The following is an 18,307-nucleotide window of genomic DNA, read 5'->3' as shown; positions in this document are numbered from 1 at the left end:
AATGGCCCATTCCTTACACGATTTTATACAAATTGACATAAATTCTTTAACGGTATTTGTTTATTGCTATTACTTGCCAATCCAAATCCAAATATTTGAACCAAAAGTTACAATGTTGCTAGCTTGTGCTATTTTTGCATGTAAATATTTAATTGAAGTTGTTGCTGAATTAGCCATTTAACTTTTTTTACGAAATATTTCTACAAACATTTGTCCATTTTTAAATGTATATAGCTTAAGTTACAAAGTCTCTTAGTTGCACAGATAACAGAAAAGGTATTCATATCGAAGTGAGTCCATTTAAACTATTCCTAAATAAATTTATTGATGAAAATATGAATTTCACAACATCAACGTTTATATTAATATATGATATTAATAAAAAAATGGTGGCTTAATGAAGTTATGCAAAAGAATATTTGTTCACGGCCGCGCTCCGAGGGCTGCCACCACTTACTTTTATGACCTGTTAATTGCAATTTTTATTACATTATAGAGCTATGTAATTGTCTTACGTCATATAATAAACAGATCATAAAATTTACAATATTTTATTAAGAAATGTTTCTGCGCAATAATTAAGTGCTATAATTAATTAAATATTCAATTAAAATAATATTCTAAAGAATTACTGACCCAGCTTCGATCATAGAGACGTGAGCAGAAAAAAAGAAGAAGAGAAAGAAGGAGAATTCATCTAGTGTGCTTGTAGAGTCGATTATAGTATTAATTAAAAATGTATATACATATATTTTAGAACGAGAACTTGTAAAGTTTGATGGTTGAATGAATGTTAATTTCTTATATTATACTATATATTTGTATACACTATATAAATGTTAGCAATGCAGTCGAGTTATGTACGAACAATTATTACTTGTGGGAAGGTCGTTCAGTGAAGCTAGCAAAGTGTTACACCAGGAAATACTATGAAAGTTACATTATAGTTTATTGTGCTTTAATGTATGTTATATATTTGTTAAAGGGAGTTGCATCTCCATTTGAAGAGTCTTTTAAAAGAAATAATTGCATCGTAAAATGTTTTACGATTATTTGCTTATATTATTGGGTAATATCAAAATACTGATTCTTTGACATTCTATTGAATTTTGTTCAAATTTTCCTCTATTTGCTTTAAAGGGAACTAAAGGAAAAGCTAATGGCACATTAGTGTGTTGGCTTTCTAGGGTTCCGTACTTTAAGAGGTAAAAACGGCAGCGTTATAAGCTGAAGTCCATATGTCCATCTATCAGGACCATGTATCTGGAGATGGTATAAAGATATGAAGCTAAAACTTAAGCTTATCAGATATTTAAGTCCATGCTCTCATGAGCCAGTCTGTGGAAGTGAGAACTTAAATACAAATAATAGAAAAATATATATGTATTTCATATAAATCATTACAAATTTATATCTGTAGTTCATTAAAACAAAATGAATGCATATGCCCGCAAACTTAAGTTTGTCAACTTTTGTAACTTGTACTTCCCGTTGACCTAGAGTAGGTTTGAAATTGGTACGAAAGTGTTGGTGGACGAGTCCGACTCGCACTTAACCGGTTTTATTTTCTACTAAAGAACATCGCGTGTCGATGGTGCATGTCGCACTTAGTGTAACAAAATTTACATTGTGTGCTTATACTTATATGTATAAGTTAAATAGTTAAAGTATAAAAAGTTAATTTCTCGTGTGAAATTAATACTGAAATTAGCAGGGTAGGCAGAGGGAACCTAGCGTTAAGACAATCTGTTCTCCACTTTCTTCAACGCCGCGCTTTGCCTCGACACCAGAGCGAAGAAATGGAAATATAAACGTAAATAAATATTTCACTTCCTCTAGTAGGGATCGAACCCACAATCGTCGCGTTACAGTGACACCCTTGTACCGCTGCGCCACGACGGTCTCAACTAAGGACGGCCTTAATTTAAGATTTAAGAATAAACTGTGAAAGATTAAACATTTTTTAAATATAAATTAAACTTGTTATTCAAACTCATTCTGTGATATACAAACAAAACACCAAAACAAGTAGAATTTCTTGACTACTAAATAGTAAATTGAAAACACTATGGAAATGTGAAAGTGACAGCAGAATGAAAAAAGGAAAACATAGATTGAAAAGAAGAAGGAGGATTAGAGATCTAAAAGTAAATTATATTACGAAATTATATAAATACAGATTTAATATTATTTGTATTATGACAGGAGAGAAATTAGTGAATTGATTGATTACCATTGATTACCAAATTTGACTCTATCGTAGCGCAGTTAATATGTATTACACAATCATTAATTATTATAAGTAATAGTTGTGAGTTTAATTTCCATATTTGAATTAGTTAGAATTAGTTCAATTGAACATGAACTTTGAGCACACAGTGTTCAAACATGGAGAAAACGAAGAGTTGGGGGAGGATTTACGCTACAAATATGGTTTATGTAATCGTAAAAAATATGTGTAAAAACGATGGCGTAATTATTTTTCTTAATGTCTTGTATATTTTTTTTTAAATGATACGCCCTCATTCATTACAGCATTATTAAAGAAAATACAAACAATTAGTGCGTGTGATTTCGTTAGGACGTACTTACTTTAACATCTACTACGTTACGTGTTTTAATTTTATTCAAAACATGAACATTATATATTACATATTATTAATTATTAGAGTAACCCAATTTTTTTCTTACAATTTATTACGCAATTTTTTTTTCAAATTATAGAAAACAATATAGTTGATATTATTAAACTGTCATTGTCAAACTTATAATTAAATTCAAAATTCAAATTCTAAATATTCATTAAAATGCAAAAGTTCCAAAAAACATTACGTTTAATTTTATATATAATTTCTAAACATAATTTTTCCTACCTATCCTTAGTGTGGAATGGTACTTTTATAAGGTTAAAAACATATAATTAATATTAATAATAGTATCAGTATAACATACTTGCATTTATAATCAGGTTATTTCTTTCCTTCCGCTTTAATGAATGAAGGTTACAAAAATATAACAGTTTCACATTAATTGTATTATGTTAATTCAAAACTAGCCCAGTTAAATACCGTTAATAAAATTACAATTGTAATACTCGTGTTAACTTTTGTAAATGAATGTATATTTTTAAAACAAAGTTAACAGATCATATTCACCTTTCTCTTATGTTAGTATTATATTGTTTTAGCTTCACGCTGTATCCCGCACGGAGCCGGGAAGGTAGAGGGAACCTAGTGTAGACACTCCGTTCCCCTTTTTTCGCCGAATTACGATTATATTATTTAAATAAGTATATAAATATTGGTTAGATAGTATATTTGGAATATTACTTCGATATTACTAGAGTTTATGCACTTGTAGTTGCACAAATTGAAGCCCTTTTTTATGCAGAAACCGTAAATTAAATGAATTATTTACATAGTTTTCTTACATTATTTTATAAAATATATAAATAATTAATATACATTTTTAAAATATTTAAGACGTAGGTAGTAATTAAAAATATATATTAGAAATCAAATAAATTTGGTTCATTATTTTTGCTGATATACAATGATTAAGTAAACATGTGCATTATATGCTAATGCTGTTCGTAATTGCGAGCAAAAAAAGAATTGTTACGATTCAACTGTATGAAATTATATAACACCCCACTATGTGTATGTTTCTTTCTTTTTCTTTAGCTTCACGCTGTATCCCGCAAATAACAGGGGAGGCAAAGGGAACCCGGGGACCTACGTTCCCATTAAGACACTCCATTTCCAACTTTGCGCTGAATTCAGGAGGCATTTTCGCTGAATTCACGAGGCACTTGTTGAGTAAAGAAATGAAAATATTAAATAGTTAATTTCCTTGAGTGGGAATAGAACCTATAACCTGTCGTGACAGGCTTCATTAGCTATGTATGTGTTCAAATAATTATTATAAATAGTATATTAAAAATGTAAAAAAAATGCTTGGAAATAATTATTTGACATACTTAAAAAATATTTCGGTTAATATTACAAGTCAAACCCAAATATAATAATAAAAACATAAATGTGAAATAAACATCATTATAACTAGAAGAAAGGCATTTTGATTGGATTGTACCGTTTGCACTTAACCTCGATTTAATATCATTTTAACAAGCTACGCTATATACACGAAAATTAGGTTAAGCTACGATTTTAAACTTATTTTTTTTATATAAATATACGAAAAATTAAATTGTGTATTACATATTAATACTGTTTTTGATTATTTATTATTATTATTGTTTACAGAGAGCTACGACAGCCAACCGGTACTTTACATAACGTTACCTGACGTACGTCGTACTCATTCAGGTTAAAGGATTATTTAATGCACTAACGAATCAAATAGCGAGTCAAATATTCGTATATTCGTAATATCCGATTTTATTTGCACAGTTAATAATAATATTATGCAATTATTGCGTTTTTAAATATACAATAATATATTATTATTATTATAGATATTGGATGTTTATTTGCATAAAAAATATATTAGAAATAAATACCTTTCTTTCTCTTGGGCATCACTCTCACACCACAGGCAAGTTCAGTCACTAGACACAAGGACAGAGCCAAAAAACAGTATCTCACACTGCAACCCATTATAACACTGTCTTTTTATGATTCCAGTTAAATATTCTATACAGGCACTGTTCTGCGCATTTGGGTTCACGGTTCTAGGTTCCCTTATACGTAAGTACGCAGTAAGCGTGCGCGTGCGCACCTATTTAGATACCAACGGGCGCGATACGGTGGACCGCGAACGAGTGGACCGCCCGACAACCCTATATTTTGACTTATAGCAATTTGGCAGTGCGAATTCCACTTGTATATAAAACCTTTCGCCGGCTCGGGGCGGGCGATCATTGGTCGTGCCGTGTGCGAGAAGGTGAAGGGAGCTGGTGGAGAAGTGGTACCCCCACGCGTAAGGGAGGGGGGCCAGGGTCGGCAGACTCTTGATGTCGGCTGTGGACAGCGTCGGTCGGTTATGCAGGTTGCACAGTTATTGTGATAAATGTTGATTTGTTTTAATATTTCTACATTGAGACGGTTTTTATAAGGCGCGCATTCAAATCCCGCTACGTTTAAAGTAAATATTTACTTTGTTTTTTTTTTTATTGAAATAGGTTTTCTTGGAAATGTTAAATATATCATTGAAATATAGGGATGTTACTTTCAAAAAAAATGAAAATACACATTATAATTTTAATTAAATCGATTAAGCTTTTTGATATTTTTACTAATGCATAGCAACAGTTCAAAATGTATAGTATTTTTTAGACATAAACATATATATATAATAACTGTCTTAACTACATATTAGACTAATAGACCTCAAAATTTCAGGTTTGCTAAGATGACGGAGGTTTGGCGGCTCTGGGATCTTGGGCTACATAATACTATGTCGGTCGTCAATAGACCGTCAAAGTGTTAGGGAACGAACTTGCGATTGTAAGCGCGACGGTCGTCAAATTCCCACTCGGGGGGATGAAATACATAATAAACATTTTTTCCTGTAACGGAGCAAAGCGCGGCGTTGAATTTTGCCACTCAACACGCAAGGTTCTCTCTGTGTGCGGGATACAGCGTGAAGCTGATTATTATAAAACTAATTACATAAGTTAAAAACTGCCAACTTTAAATTAAATAAATTAAAAATGTAAATATTTTTTTATTAAATGCAAATTATGTCGAACTTAACAAAACTTACTTTAATAGTAAGTAAACAAAACATTGCATAGAATAAAAAAAGAATGAGATTTTTATAATAACAATTTGTCCATATTGACATATATTACGAGTATGTCTAGTTTTTCTCTATTTGCATATTAATTTTATTATTTAATTTTATAAAAAATATTCTAGTCCGACATGATATACTGTCAGTTTGATCTAGATACGTTTGTTGCTGTCAAAGGTTCATGGGTCGTCATCTACACGTATAACTGGCTTTAAGATTTAAAGATTTCGACAACATTTTTAAAACACTATTGACATGTCATGGCTTGGTAATAAAGTACTTGCTAATGTCTCAAGTTTTGTATTTTACTGGTTTTTTAAACTGCTTTTACTGTTACTATATAAGCATACAAAAAAATTAAAATAAAACATAAATAAATAAATTAGCTTCACGCTGTATCCCGCATATAGTAGAGTAGGCAGAGGGAACTTAGTGTTAAAATACTCCGTTCCACACTTTCCGCCGAATATCTCGAGGAATTGCGTGTTGAGTGGCCTAACTCAACGCCGGGCTTTTGCCTTTGGGCCAGAGCGAAGAAATGAAAAAAATAAATAATAATTAATTTCTTCAAATGATCGAACCCATAGCCAACTTTACCGTCACACCCTTATGCCCCTGGGCCTCGACGGCCTCTAATCTTGTCCTTTCGAGTAAAAATGAAACAAAACAAAACCCGTACAAAACGACCGGTGGGACGACCCCCTGCCAGATGGGCCGACGACATAAAGGGGTTGGCGGGAAGCGGATGGGTCCGAAAAGCTGAGGATCGAGTGTGGTGGCGAGAATTGGGGAAGGCCTATGTCCAACAGTGGACAAAAGATGGCTGTTGATGATGATGATGATGATACTCCAAATTTCAATAGAATTATTAAAATATATTAACGCTATAGCACCCGTAATAGTGTTTACATGTTTATATAACACGTAGTCTACATTAAGCACACATTGACTACATAATGTAAATTGATGACAGAGTTACAACTTCACTTTTTTGTATACATGGAAGGAATATGTTAATTAAATTAATAATTTTTAAAGTTAAAAGGAGAAATTTAAGTAATATAGAAATTATTATTTTATTAATTATAAAAAAAACCGTTTCTTCAGACAACTTCATATATGAATTAACGTGATCTCGACAAAGCTAGACTGCACTTAGTTCATAATTATATAAATAGAGTTATTTTTACAAGCCACCATCCAATTAATAGTAATTGAAGGTAAGAGCTTAAAATAATAATTAATAACTATTATTTTTTGTTTTTAACGTCACGCTGTCGCGCCGTCACGTCGCACACAGTAGGCAGTAGCAGTTCAAGTCATCCCGTTCCTCATTGACCACCAGATTGAGAAAATATTAAATATTTCATTTCTTCGTGTGGAAATCGTAACTACAACCTGTCGAAAAAAAAATCAAAGAAAGCTTTACCCAACAAAAACATAATTCAAAAATTTATAAAAAAATCTATTAAAACAACCATTAAAGTATATTATGACAGACAACCGGTGTAAAGTAAAGAGAAAAATAAGGCGGAAATTATCTCAAAGCTGATGCAATAAGTGGAAGCGGCAAAAGATGCGTGTGCACACGTAATTAATATGCCGTTTATACTAACTCACTTTCCGTGTGGGGCGATAAGATATGGTGGTCATTTTTTTCCAGTTTTTATTAGGTATATCTGTATGTCTTATTCGTATTGTATTTCATTATTACATTAGTATAATTAAGACATCATCTTAGAGTAATTAAAGTTTTTTTAGCTTCGCTCTACAAATATGCAAAAGTGAGCGAAAAATGCTATCGTTTATCTCCCGTCATGTTGTTTACCTCCTACCATCGATATTGTTTTCTCGAACGTCAAGCAAAGTCTGCCCCTGCTCCTCTGTTCGCTCACTCTTTCTTCATTTTTATCATACATTTTTCACTCACTCTCTCTTCATCTTATATCGTTGTGCCCATTAGTGAAAACCGCATTAAAATTGTCGTGTATTATAAAAGATTTAAGCTTACATCGGTAAAAAGTGTATAGTTTTAATTATACATTTTAAGGGGTAAATATGATGTTCAACTTTTCAGGATATAAGTTTTGTATTAATCGGTAGTTCGATTGTACTTGTATGTTTCAAAGTTAATGTGATGTGACAATTGGAGAACGGAGTGATTATAGACTGTAGCGAGATGTACAGATGTAAATAATAATTAAAAAATCTTTTCCTTTTTTGAATATCACAATTAAATAAAAATAAAATGCCAGGAGGAACCCAAAAGATATTCCGTTCCCGTCTTACCGCCCAAGTTTCGAGATATTGCGTGTAGTTTAGAAGTTGAATTTTGTTCTTATGCCAGAGCAAGAAATAAAAAATATTTAATTCCTCTTAGTAGGAATAGAATCCTGAACTGTCACGCTCACATGATTGCCTCATTAAGCGAAAATCATCAAAATTAATTTATTAATTATAATTATGGCGTTATAAATATATTATACATGATATATTAAAAAATACACATTCTCTGTATAATTTTATTACATTGTCATACAATAAATTAGAAAATTATATATACTTTCTATAATCATAAATGTAGAATCGTTTACGTTACGTTTCAATATAAACTAACTTGAGGCGTTTATAATGAAATTACTCATACATATATATTTATTTTAAACTATTAAATGACTCTATCTACGACTCTATAATATAAATGAAAGTTAATATTTTATTGTCCAAGTTTAAATGTAACTGTTTATTTAGAGCGGAAAATTTTATTAAACTTAGTTTAAAAAATATAATTAAATGTTTTGTATGAAAAGTATTATAAACATCGTTGCGGCACAGTTGAGTTAATTATCTTTTTACTTCTTCAAATATTGTTACTTTAGTTGTTATTTTTTTTTGGTGTATAATTAGATAATGTTTATAATAAAAAAGACATAACAGCGTTAAGAATACGTTTTATATTAATTAATTATTTATTAAAGTAGATATAAAAGATGGTTACTAATAATAAGAAAACCAGAAGTGCGAGTCGGACTCGCTCACCGAGTGTTTCGAACCAATTCCAGGATTGTAAGTCAGTCAGTGAGGCCAGTCGTGGCGCAGGCACAAAGTGTGACAGTACACCGACTGGTTGTAGGTTCCATTTCCTCGCTCTGGTGTTGAAGGAGGCAAAGGGCGGCGTTGAGTTCTGCCACTCAACACGCAGTGACTCCAGAATTCGGCGAAAAGTGGGGAACGGAGTGTTTTAACACTAGGTTTCCTCTGCTTACCCTGCTGTGTGCGGGATACAGCGTGAAGCTGATTCGATTTGATTTTGATTTACAATATGCAAATTAATGTTAAATATTTTTAGAAGAGAAAGTGAGCATAACACTAATTTGCACTGCTCATTGTCGTTCACCAAAAATGCGTAATAATAGTCCAATGTAAGGTAAATTACTTTTTACTAAGTATTATAAAGTAAATGGAATCCAGCTTTTACGTAACAGATCGTTAAATTTTATTAAAACAAAGAATGTTTGGTTGTTGTTATATTTAAAAAATACGTAATACGTAGAGCACGATTTTGAGGAAATTGATAAAAATAAACTTCAAACATATTATAGTGAAACTAATTTATTTTTTGTGCATTTTGTACTTAATTTTATTTAAAGAATACATGTTATAAGAATATATGCATTAAAAGTTATAGTATAGTAGTGCTAATATATAATAACCACATTATTATTTTCTAGTAATAAGGCAAAACGCGGCGTTGAACTCCGCCACTCAACACACAAAGCCTCAAGAATTAAGTAAAAAGTGAGGAACGGAAGCGTTCTAATAGGGAACAGAGTGTCTTAACAATAGGTTCCTCAGGTGCATTCTGCCTACTCTGCTATGTGCGATGTATAGCGTGAAGCTAAAATAAGAAATAACTTTACTAACACTTTCTTTTCAATTTATTTAGCTTGTTATAAGCGTAAAAACAGAATAAGAAGTTTGTAGAACTGAAATAAAAAGCTGCATATTGAAATAAACAATACCTTGCCCAGTTAATACTAGCGTCTGTTGGGATTTTGTGATCATGAAAATAAGGAGTTTCCGTACTGCTGGGTCAGGCCAGTCCTCCCACGCGGCGTTATATAAGTCCCAGCTAAGTTCTTCACTTGTCTAAAAACAGAATATTTTAATTAGAAAATCATTTTATTATCTAATTAAAAAAAATATATAATTCGATTAATTTTTGTTAGCGAACTTATTAAGAAATTATAATTAATAATTTTTGTTTTTTTTCATCTCATGTATGTGTACCGAGAAAGTTGTTTATTATTTAAGTAAATAGGTACCTACGTTTTTACAATATTGGATAGGCTATAAATTGTAAACTAAATGAAAACCTCCTTTACCTTTATTAAATTACTCGAAAAATAACAAGGAGTAAACATATGAATGATGCCGCTGATCGCAAACATCGAATATTTTGTATCGATTTGCTGACTCAAGTATATTTGGTAAATATTTAAAGATATCAAAAAAGAGGTAACCAGCCACCATAAACTTCTTGAAGGTCATCATAAAACTCTAATGCTTCCTGGTGGTCTTTGATAGCTTCCTTTAATTTCTCTTTTAATTCAGCTTTCGATTTTGCTTGACGAAAAGCTTCGCAAACTTTATGCGCAAGGACTTTAAGCTTAAGTCGTAAGTGGTTTGTTGCAATACAAAATGATCCATCGAATCCAGCAAAGTTTGGTGATAGCAAGATAACGTTTATAATATTATAAGCAAATAGCAACTCATAATAGGGGGTTTCGTATTGTATGTCCTCTATATATTTCAGTTCCATTTCATGGATCATGTACTTCTTCCCCACGTCACTCTTTAAGCTCTCATACATATTGCACATGCCCGCGTATATCGGAAATTGCGAACTTAACAAAATTGGAATTATAATCCAAATAGTTTCACCGTGTTTCCCGATTTTGATGTAATATTCGTAAATCATTTGGTATTCTTCAGCCATATCGTTTCCTAGCAATAAGTCAATAGTTATCTTCTCCAAAAGTCGGGAAAACTTCTTGGCGTTTCGAGTGGTATAATACATTTTGGAAAAGAAAAGTAGAACAAGAACACCAATAGTTATATTCCTGGCGAGGTTATATATATCCCGAGTTTGTATACATTTGAACAAATACAAAATAAACCAAATGAGCATACCAGAGTTGACAAATATTGCTATTGAAAATATGATCAATCTTTTCTTGATATTAGTTGGATTTGGATAAGTGAGAGAAAACGCGAGTGCGAAAGTGCAACGCGGAAATGTTTCGTTAAAACATTTGAATTTTTTCTCAGATTTGTCCATACTAATTTCCGTGTCCATGTCGCTTTGGAGACGTCTTGCGGTTGTGTTTCCTGTAATATTATGATGTGTGAAAACAATTTGCCGTCGGCCCCTAATGTGAAAGTTTCATCGACATTAAAGGTAATCACGTTATAAAATTGCTAACCATTTCATAGTCATTACTACTAATGAAAGCATCACATAATTCGTCGTAATATTACCTAGTACATACAATATAATATAATATTTTTAAGGGCATTTATCGTATTATATTTTTTAAGCAATATTTTTTTAGCTCAAACGAAGCATGCATCTTTCACTTCGTCAACATTATCAACTTCATTGTACATGCTCTCCGAAAGGAGGAGGAATTTACGTTTTTTTCATTAGGTAGAGAGGAGAAAGTCACGCACGTTTCAAAAAATCCCTTAAACCAACACTTGGGTCGCAAGTCCCAGTGCTCTGAATTTCTGCAACGCGATGGGTCTAGCATTCACACGGTGAATCCATGGCTAAGTAGACTCGTCTTCTCATACCTAATGAAATATTATAATATTCTTTAATATCCTATATCTTATAAAACAAAGTCGCTTTTCGTGTCTGTCTGTTGTTTCTAACTCTTCTTCTTCTTCTAAACCACCCAACGGATTTTGATTCGGTCTTCACCATTAAGTCGAGTGTTTTTCGTAGAAGGTTTATATATAGTTTATTATTTGTACATTCTTATGTAAATTAACATAAATACGATAAATGTGTATAAAGTCCTACCCGTTGAGACACTTTCGCGCATGCGCTGCTTTAATGGTAACTACTACATGAAAATAATGTACTGGAGTATTGTTTCTCTTAATAAGATCTATAAAAATGTCCGCGACAGCATATTCGTATCTTTTAAGAATAACGTGTAGTGATCATTTTTCTGTCTAAAAATAATCATTTCAATATATTTTTTATTGTGAGTCATATTTTTTCATAATGGTATTAATCCTTATCCTTTAAAATACTTTATTAATTTTCTACGTTAAACGAAGATAAAATTTGCTTTTTACGCTATGTCGAAATTGCGAATAGTTTTACAGAAAAACGCATTTAATTGTTGACACATCCCGCCGTTGACACATCAGGTGTATGTTACTCAAGTTTCACTTATCCCTTACTCTCAGCATATAAATAAGTATATTAGTTACGTTGGCCATTTCATGTAGATCAAAACTGTCTTTTACTGTTTTTCATTTTAATAAGTACTTTAGAAGTTGTTACAATATCAAAAAATCCTTGCTGCGAAACGGCTCGCCACTCGCCATGCGTCCGCCGCGCCCGCCTGCCTTACACGCATCGGTGGTTCAGTGGTAGAATGTTTGCCTGCCACGCGGGCGGCCCGGGTTCGATTCCCGGCCGATGCATTCTATTTAATTTTCCTCACAGGCAGCCACGTAGTGCTTGCTTTTCACCAGGGACAGAATACCCTCTTCAGCATTAACTACAAGCTCAAAAAAAAACCCGCCTGCCTCTATAGCAACGAAGATTTAGATGCGTTTGCACGTATTGGATAATTGGAGTTGAATGTATTATTTCAGCGCGATATATTTGGTTTCATATTTTTTGTAGTAGTTATTAGTAGGTAGGCTTTTGTTTATAATTTCTTCCGTTTAAAAATAGTCATTTAACTATCTAAAAATAGTCATTTAAATATATTTTAATAAGTACTTGAAAAGATTAGTAGCACAGATTTAAAATTACGGTACCTACTAAAAAATCCTTGCTGTGTAAAGCAATTGGAAAATCCTTATTGAAACTACGAAAATGCGGATTGCATTAGAGTTTAATTAATTTTCACATTATCTTAAGTGCTTTGCAAACATACATTATATGAATAATCCAGTAGTAAAAGCGGGCGAAGCCGCAAGAGGGTCGCTAGTATTTTATATGACCATTGCAAATAACACAATTATCATATTAATTCCAATATCGGTGATAGATACAGTTGTATTGGGGATAAGCATGCAACCGGCAGCCAGCAAAGTGAATGTGGTCGGGGCATGTTTTTTAATTATATAAAATTATAAAGTTAGTGTGTTTATTAAGTTACATTTATTATTAAGTTATATTATTAAGTTACATTTATTGCGACATCGAGAGTAGGTAAAACTTATTGCGCATTTTGAGGTAAAAAGGGCTGCCCCAATTAGTTGATAATATACTGATATTTATATGCAAAACTAGCGGCCCGCCCGCGGCTTCGCCTGCGTAAACTACGTTATTATTAATTTCTGTCTCCTTGAGTACCTACGTGTGTAAGTGACGTCCATGCAAAATTTGAGACTCCTAGCATTTGTAGTAACGAAATTTCATACAAACTTTCAACCGCAAAAACAACCTCTTAGAAGTCGAATATTGCAAATTCCCGTCTTAGCGAGCACCTACGTCCTATAAATAACTCCTATGTAAAATATTAGATTCCTAGCACATGTAATTTCTGAGATTTCGTGATGACTGAGTGACCTTTCGATTTTATATATATGCAAAATAATTAATACTTGAAATTAAATAATGAAAATTTTCACGTGTACTGAGCGTTTTTATATTATTATAGTCGAATTATTATTTTATTTATATTAAATTATCTTATTTAATTAGCAAAATTTGTTGCATAAATACATATATTGTTGATTTTAAATATCCATTTTGTATTGTTTCTTAATTTTAATTGATTATTATCAAATGATATTTATTAATATGCCTGTTCTGATAATATTTTTGCAATATGAGATTAGTAATAAATAAGAAAGAAAGAAAAAGAATTTAAATATAAATTTAATGACTAAATCTTAATTAGAACACATATATTACTTTAATTGAGTGACAACTTAAAAAATCGTGTTTCCGCTATAGACAAGTAGCGGCCTTGGCTTCCGTTTCTTAAATACAATACGCAATTTTAGTAAAAGTGGAAGGAAAATATAGATCTCTGGTCTCTATTTTCCTCTTGTCTTTACAATTATCCTAAAAATACATTTGATATATTGACATACAAATAATTATATTTCTTGTTTTGTTTTTTTTAGTTTCACGACATATTCCGCATTTAGCAAAGTACGCAGAAGGAATCTAGTATTAAGGATTTCCATCCCCAATTTTTCCCAAATTTTTAAAGTGTTTTGAATGGAAAAAATACTGCCACAATTTGATTTGTTACCAGAGCTAAACAATTAAAATACTATCTATATATTTCATTTTCTCAAATGAGAATCAAACCCAAAACGGTCGCGAGCACTTGAGCAGCATAAAAAACGGTATAACGTTTGTTCTTTTCCTTCAGTTTTACGGGAAAAGTGTCAAATTCACAACGGACTTCAATACAATGACAGCAATTATATAAGATGTACCAATACAACTATAATTCCACTGCACTGTGATGGCGCTTAGAAAGATTGCTTATTTTTGATGCCCCTAATCACCTTTTGTTCTTATCTATGTACATCGAACTCGTTAGGAGTTAAAATCTCTAAAATCTTATCACTGACAGTGCAGGTAGTTTCATGATCTATCCCGTACATAGCAGAGTAGACAGAGAAACCTTGTGTTAAGACACTCCGTTCCCTTTAATACTCTTCTGTTCTTCACTTTCCATCGAATTCTGGAGGCATTGCGTGTTGAGTGGCGAAATTCTGCCTTTTTACCAGAGCGAGAATCAAACACACAACCTGTTGCGTTTACAGCCATACACCTGTGCCCCAGCGCAATGACTGCCACAGTGTAAGCATCTATAAAATAAATATGTATAAGTATATTTATTGGAAATTTTAATTTTTGGAAGTAAAAACAAATATCAATTTTTACTTATATTTATACATATATGTATACATATAAAATATATAAATTTGCAGTGTAACCTAATGATATTATTTTATAGGTGAATTATTAATATTAAAGAAATGTAATAAATAGCATCTGTGGAAATCCTATTAGACACTTCACTGACTACAAACGGACTGTCAGTTCAGATTTAAAACCAATGGAAATTATTTTTCTCGAAAATTCCTATATATTTTTTTAACGCAGCGTATGTTACATTGTACACTTCTCTATGTTCTCCGTTTTCCGCTTCAATCCGAAACATGCTAGCTAAGTGATAGAGATAAACGCCACACTTTTAAGCATTAAAAAACGAACGAAAATAAGAATGCGTACACTTGCACCGTATTTTGGGTAAGTGTGTGCGTGCATACTTAGGGGTAAGCTAATTTAAAGCTCAATTTTTTCAGCAGTTTTAACAAATCTAAAATTTGTTGTTTCGTATGTTTATAATGTTTCGTTACGATAAGTTATATTTAATAACCACTGAACCTGAAGTAATAAATATAATCACGAATTACACTCACGTAGGAATTAGTGATTTATTAATATTTATAGACTAACCTGATACTAGATAATAGTTTCGCAAGAAACACAGTCCAAGAAATTTCGATTTAATTTTAAAAAATCTACTTCTCGCTGTATCCCGCACACAGCAGGGTAGGCAGAGGGAACCAAGTGTTAAGACACTCCGTTCCGCACTTTCTGCCGAATTCTGAAGGCACTGCGTGTTGAGTGGCAGAACTCAACGTCCCGCTTTGCCTCGACACCAGAGCGAAGAAATGTAAATATAAGCGTAAATAAATAAATATTTCACGTCCTTAAGTGGGGATCGAACCGACAACCATAAACCATATTATTAAAATCGAATTTGTGTTATCACACTCTTGCTTTCAATTGGCGAAATGAGCACCCTACTCTCCTTGTGTCGATTTTTATGAGTATATGTAAGAGAAAGGGATTCAATTATATAAATATATCCATTGCCGATGAATGATGGACCTTATCTCATAAAATGATCCGTATGTCACGCATAAGTCTTAACTCACACGATATTTACTTTCATTTTAATAGCTAATGCTTTCTTCATCGAATTTAAGATCTTAAATGTTTATCTTTACATTTAAAGTTGCTGTTGACCTCGTGGTGTAATGGAACAGCGTCTGATGATGGTTGTGGGATCCATGCTCAATTGAACTATTTTCATTTGTAAGATAAAGTTAAGCTTTAAGTTCGCCGCTCAACATACAATATCTGGGATTTGGGTGGAGATTGTAGAAAGGAGTGTTTTGACATTACGTTCTCTCTGCCCAGCTTGTTACTTATCACAGTGTGAAGATGAGAACACTACAATATCGTATATATTATATTTGGCAATAAAATCTCACAAAATTTTAACTTACCACCTCTATATTCACCTTAATCTAAAGATAATGAAAACACTAAAAAGTGTGAACTAAAAACCATAAGATATTAATATTTCTCTGTCCTTAATTTCAAAATGTATGATGATACTGCCATACAAACCTTAATCTTTCTACCAAGATAAACGATTTTTTTTAATTTATTTAATAATTAAAAAAAATAATTATATTTACATGTTTAAATACACACCATATTGATAACATGCATTTAAAAGATTGCAATGCAATGATTAAATGCGACAGTTGTGGTGTCGACTCCTACTCGAGGAAATGAAATGAATTATTTTCATTTTTTCGCTCTGATATTAAAGCGCGTAGTTTAGTTCCGCCATTCAAAATCGAAAGTCTACGGAATCCGGTAGAAATTGAAATCGCTTCCCGTTTTCTATGCACTAGGCCCCCTCTGTGTACCCTATTACATGCGGGATACAGCGTGAAGCTAATAAATTTTTATATTAGTAAAGAGTTAAATAATATCACATAAAAAAGGAATTCATTTTGTATAACAATCTGAAGATATAAGAAATAATTTCGGTATAATCTACATAATTATATTATCAAAGGAGCGTTCAACAGTTATTGTATAACAGTTGACCATTCCAAAAATAACATGACTGCTATAAAAAAATACTATATAATTTCGAAAATAAGCTCCAATTACCTGTTAATAAGATTTCATTGATATAATTAAATTGAAAGTATTTTCGGTATGAACATTGTTAAATTTAATTTTTTAAAACTTTTATTTGTTTCAAGAGGCACTTAGCAGAGGGAACCTGGGAACCTAGCTCTATGATTCTTCCGTTCCCCACTTTTCTTTTAATTTTGGAGGCATTGCGCGTTGAGCGGCGGAACTCAACGTCGCGCTTTGTCTCGTTACCAGAGCAAGAACAACAACTCAAAATTAAATAGTTTAATTTTTAATAGGTATGTTCTTAGCTTTTTTAAAAAAATCAGGCTTTATTTACTGCAGGCAAACGTCTATGATTATTTGGTCTAACAATTTAATTAAAACAATGTTCTTTATAATAATATAAAATGTATTAATATATTTTTTAGTATACTTTATATTATTTAATTGTTATTTTCTTACTATTTTTACGATAAGTAACAAAACGAAAATGGGCACCAACCTATGACTAGTATAGGCAAAAAAATTATAAAACGAAAGTAGGTAATTTACCTTGAGTAAAAAAATTATAGTACCTACATATTTAGTATTTTCTCACGATAGCAAGTAATTTAAAGAAAAAACTTTCCTTGAAATTAATTAAAATTTTAATCTTATGACCGGTCATTTACATTACATATATAATTCTTGTTTAATATATGAAAATGAATCATAAGTAACTAAATAAGATAATGTTATATCGATAAATCTATAAAAAACACTACATATTAGGCTATATCAAGTTACCATAAAAAATCAAGTAAATTATATTTATAGATATAAAAAATGTCGTATTTAAGATAACATTTGTTTATTTAATGTTATATTTAAATAAAATAAAAAAAAAAGAATTTAATATCTGTCTGTCTTTACAGAATACATAAAGAGAAATTAGGGCAAATTCACACAATTATCTACATTTTGCCTTTTTAGCTAATATTGTATAATAACAAGGCACCCTTGAGGTATCATGAGGTAACCTATTTTATGCCGTTACCTCAAGGCCGCTTTCTATTAAACTTTAAGATCAGATTCGTATCGCTTATACAGTAAATATTACATAAGGCCACCATTAACCCCATTACGCTACCATAGGGTCATTTTAGAATATTGAATGAACGTGGTAAAATAAGAGACCTCGAAGATTTTGATTATTATATAACTTTTTAGACCTTTCACCAGGATTCAAATTAAATTGATTTTAAATTTACTTAAGTACGTAGTAATTATATGAAATGTCAATAAAGGCGTAGTTTTAAATAATTATATTTAATTACATTT

General features: G+C 31.6%; 3 protein-coding genes and 1 long non-coding RNA gene across 5 annotated transcripts in view; 1 reads left to right on the top strand and 3 right to left on the bottom strand.

Annotated features, from left to right (window-relative positions):
• Positions 1–4,759, bottom strand: part of stw (laccase) — a 46,485-nt gene extending 41,726 nt beyond the window's left edge. For both annotated transcript variants that reach the window (XM_085204691.1, XM_085204692.1), the window contains exon 1: positions 4,523–4,759. In XM_085204691.1, coding sequence (XP_085060817.1) covers positions 4,523–4,619 — 97 coding nt within the window. In that variant the 5' untranslated portion in view covers positions 4,620–4,759. The remainder of the gene's footprint in view (positions 1–4,522) is intronic.
• A 211-nt stretch (positions 4,760–4,970) lies between these two features.
• On the top strand, positions 4,971–5,690 carry LOC146527560 (uncharacterized). Its single transcript, XR_014879167.1, has 2 exons — positions 4,971–5,106; positions 5,364–5,690. It is a non-coding gene; the product is annotated as an uncharacterized LOC146527560 (long non-coding RNA).
• A 4,009-nt stretch (positions 5,691–9,699) lies between these two features.
• LOC146527559 (uncharacterized) lies at positions 9,700–9,906 on the bottom strand. Its single transcript, XM_085204693.1, has one exon. It carries the CDS (start codon positions 9,820–9,822, stop codon positions 9,700–9,702), a length of 123 nt encoding a protein of 40 aa, XP_085060819.1. The 5' UTR covers positions 9,823–9,906.
• A 358-nt stretch (positions 9,907–10,264) lies between these two features.
• Positions 10,265–10,837, bottom strand: LOC146527558 (uncharacterized). The gene has a single exon (XM_085204358.1). It carries the CDS (start codon positions 10,835–10,837, stop codon positions 10,265–10,267), a length of 573 nt encoding a protein of 190 aa, XP_085060484.1.
• Between the last annotated feature and the right edge of the window lie 7,470 nt (positions 10,838–18,307).

The sequence above is a fragment of the Heliconius melpomene genome, chromosome 20 (assembly GCF_056956725.1).
Source record: "Heliconius melpomene rosina isolate 202511_hmr_F chromosome 20, ASM5695672v1, whole genome shotgun sequence".
Taxonomy (NCBI): domain Eukaryota; kingdom Metazoa; phylum Arthropoda; class Insecta; order Lepidoptera; family Nymphalidae; genus Heliconius; species Heliconius melpomene.
This window is presented reverse-complemented; position numbering and strand designations above follow the sequence as displayed.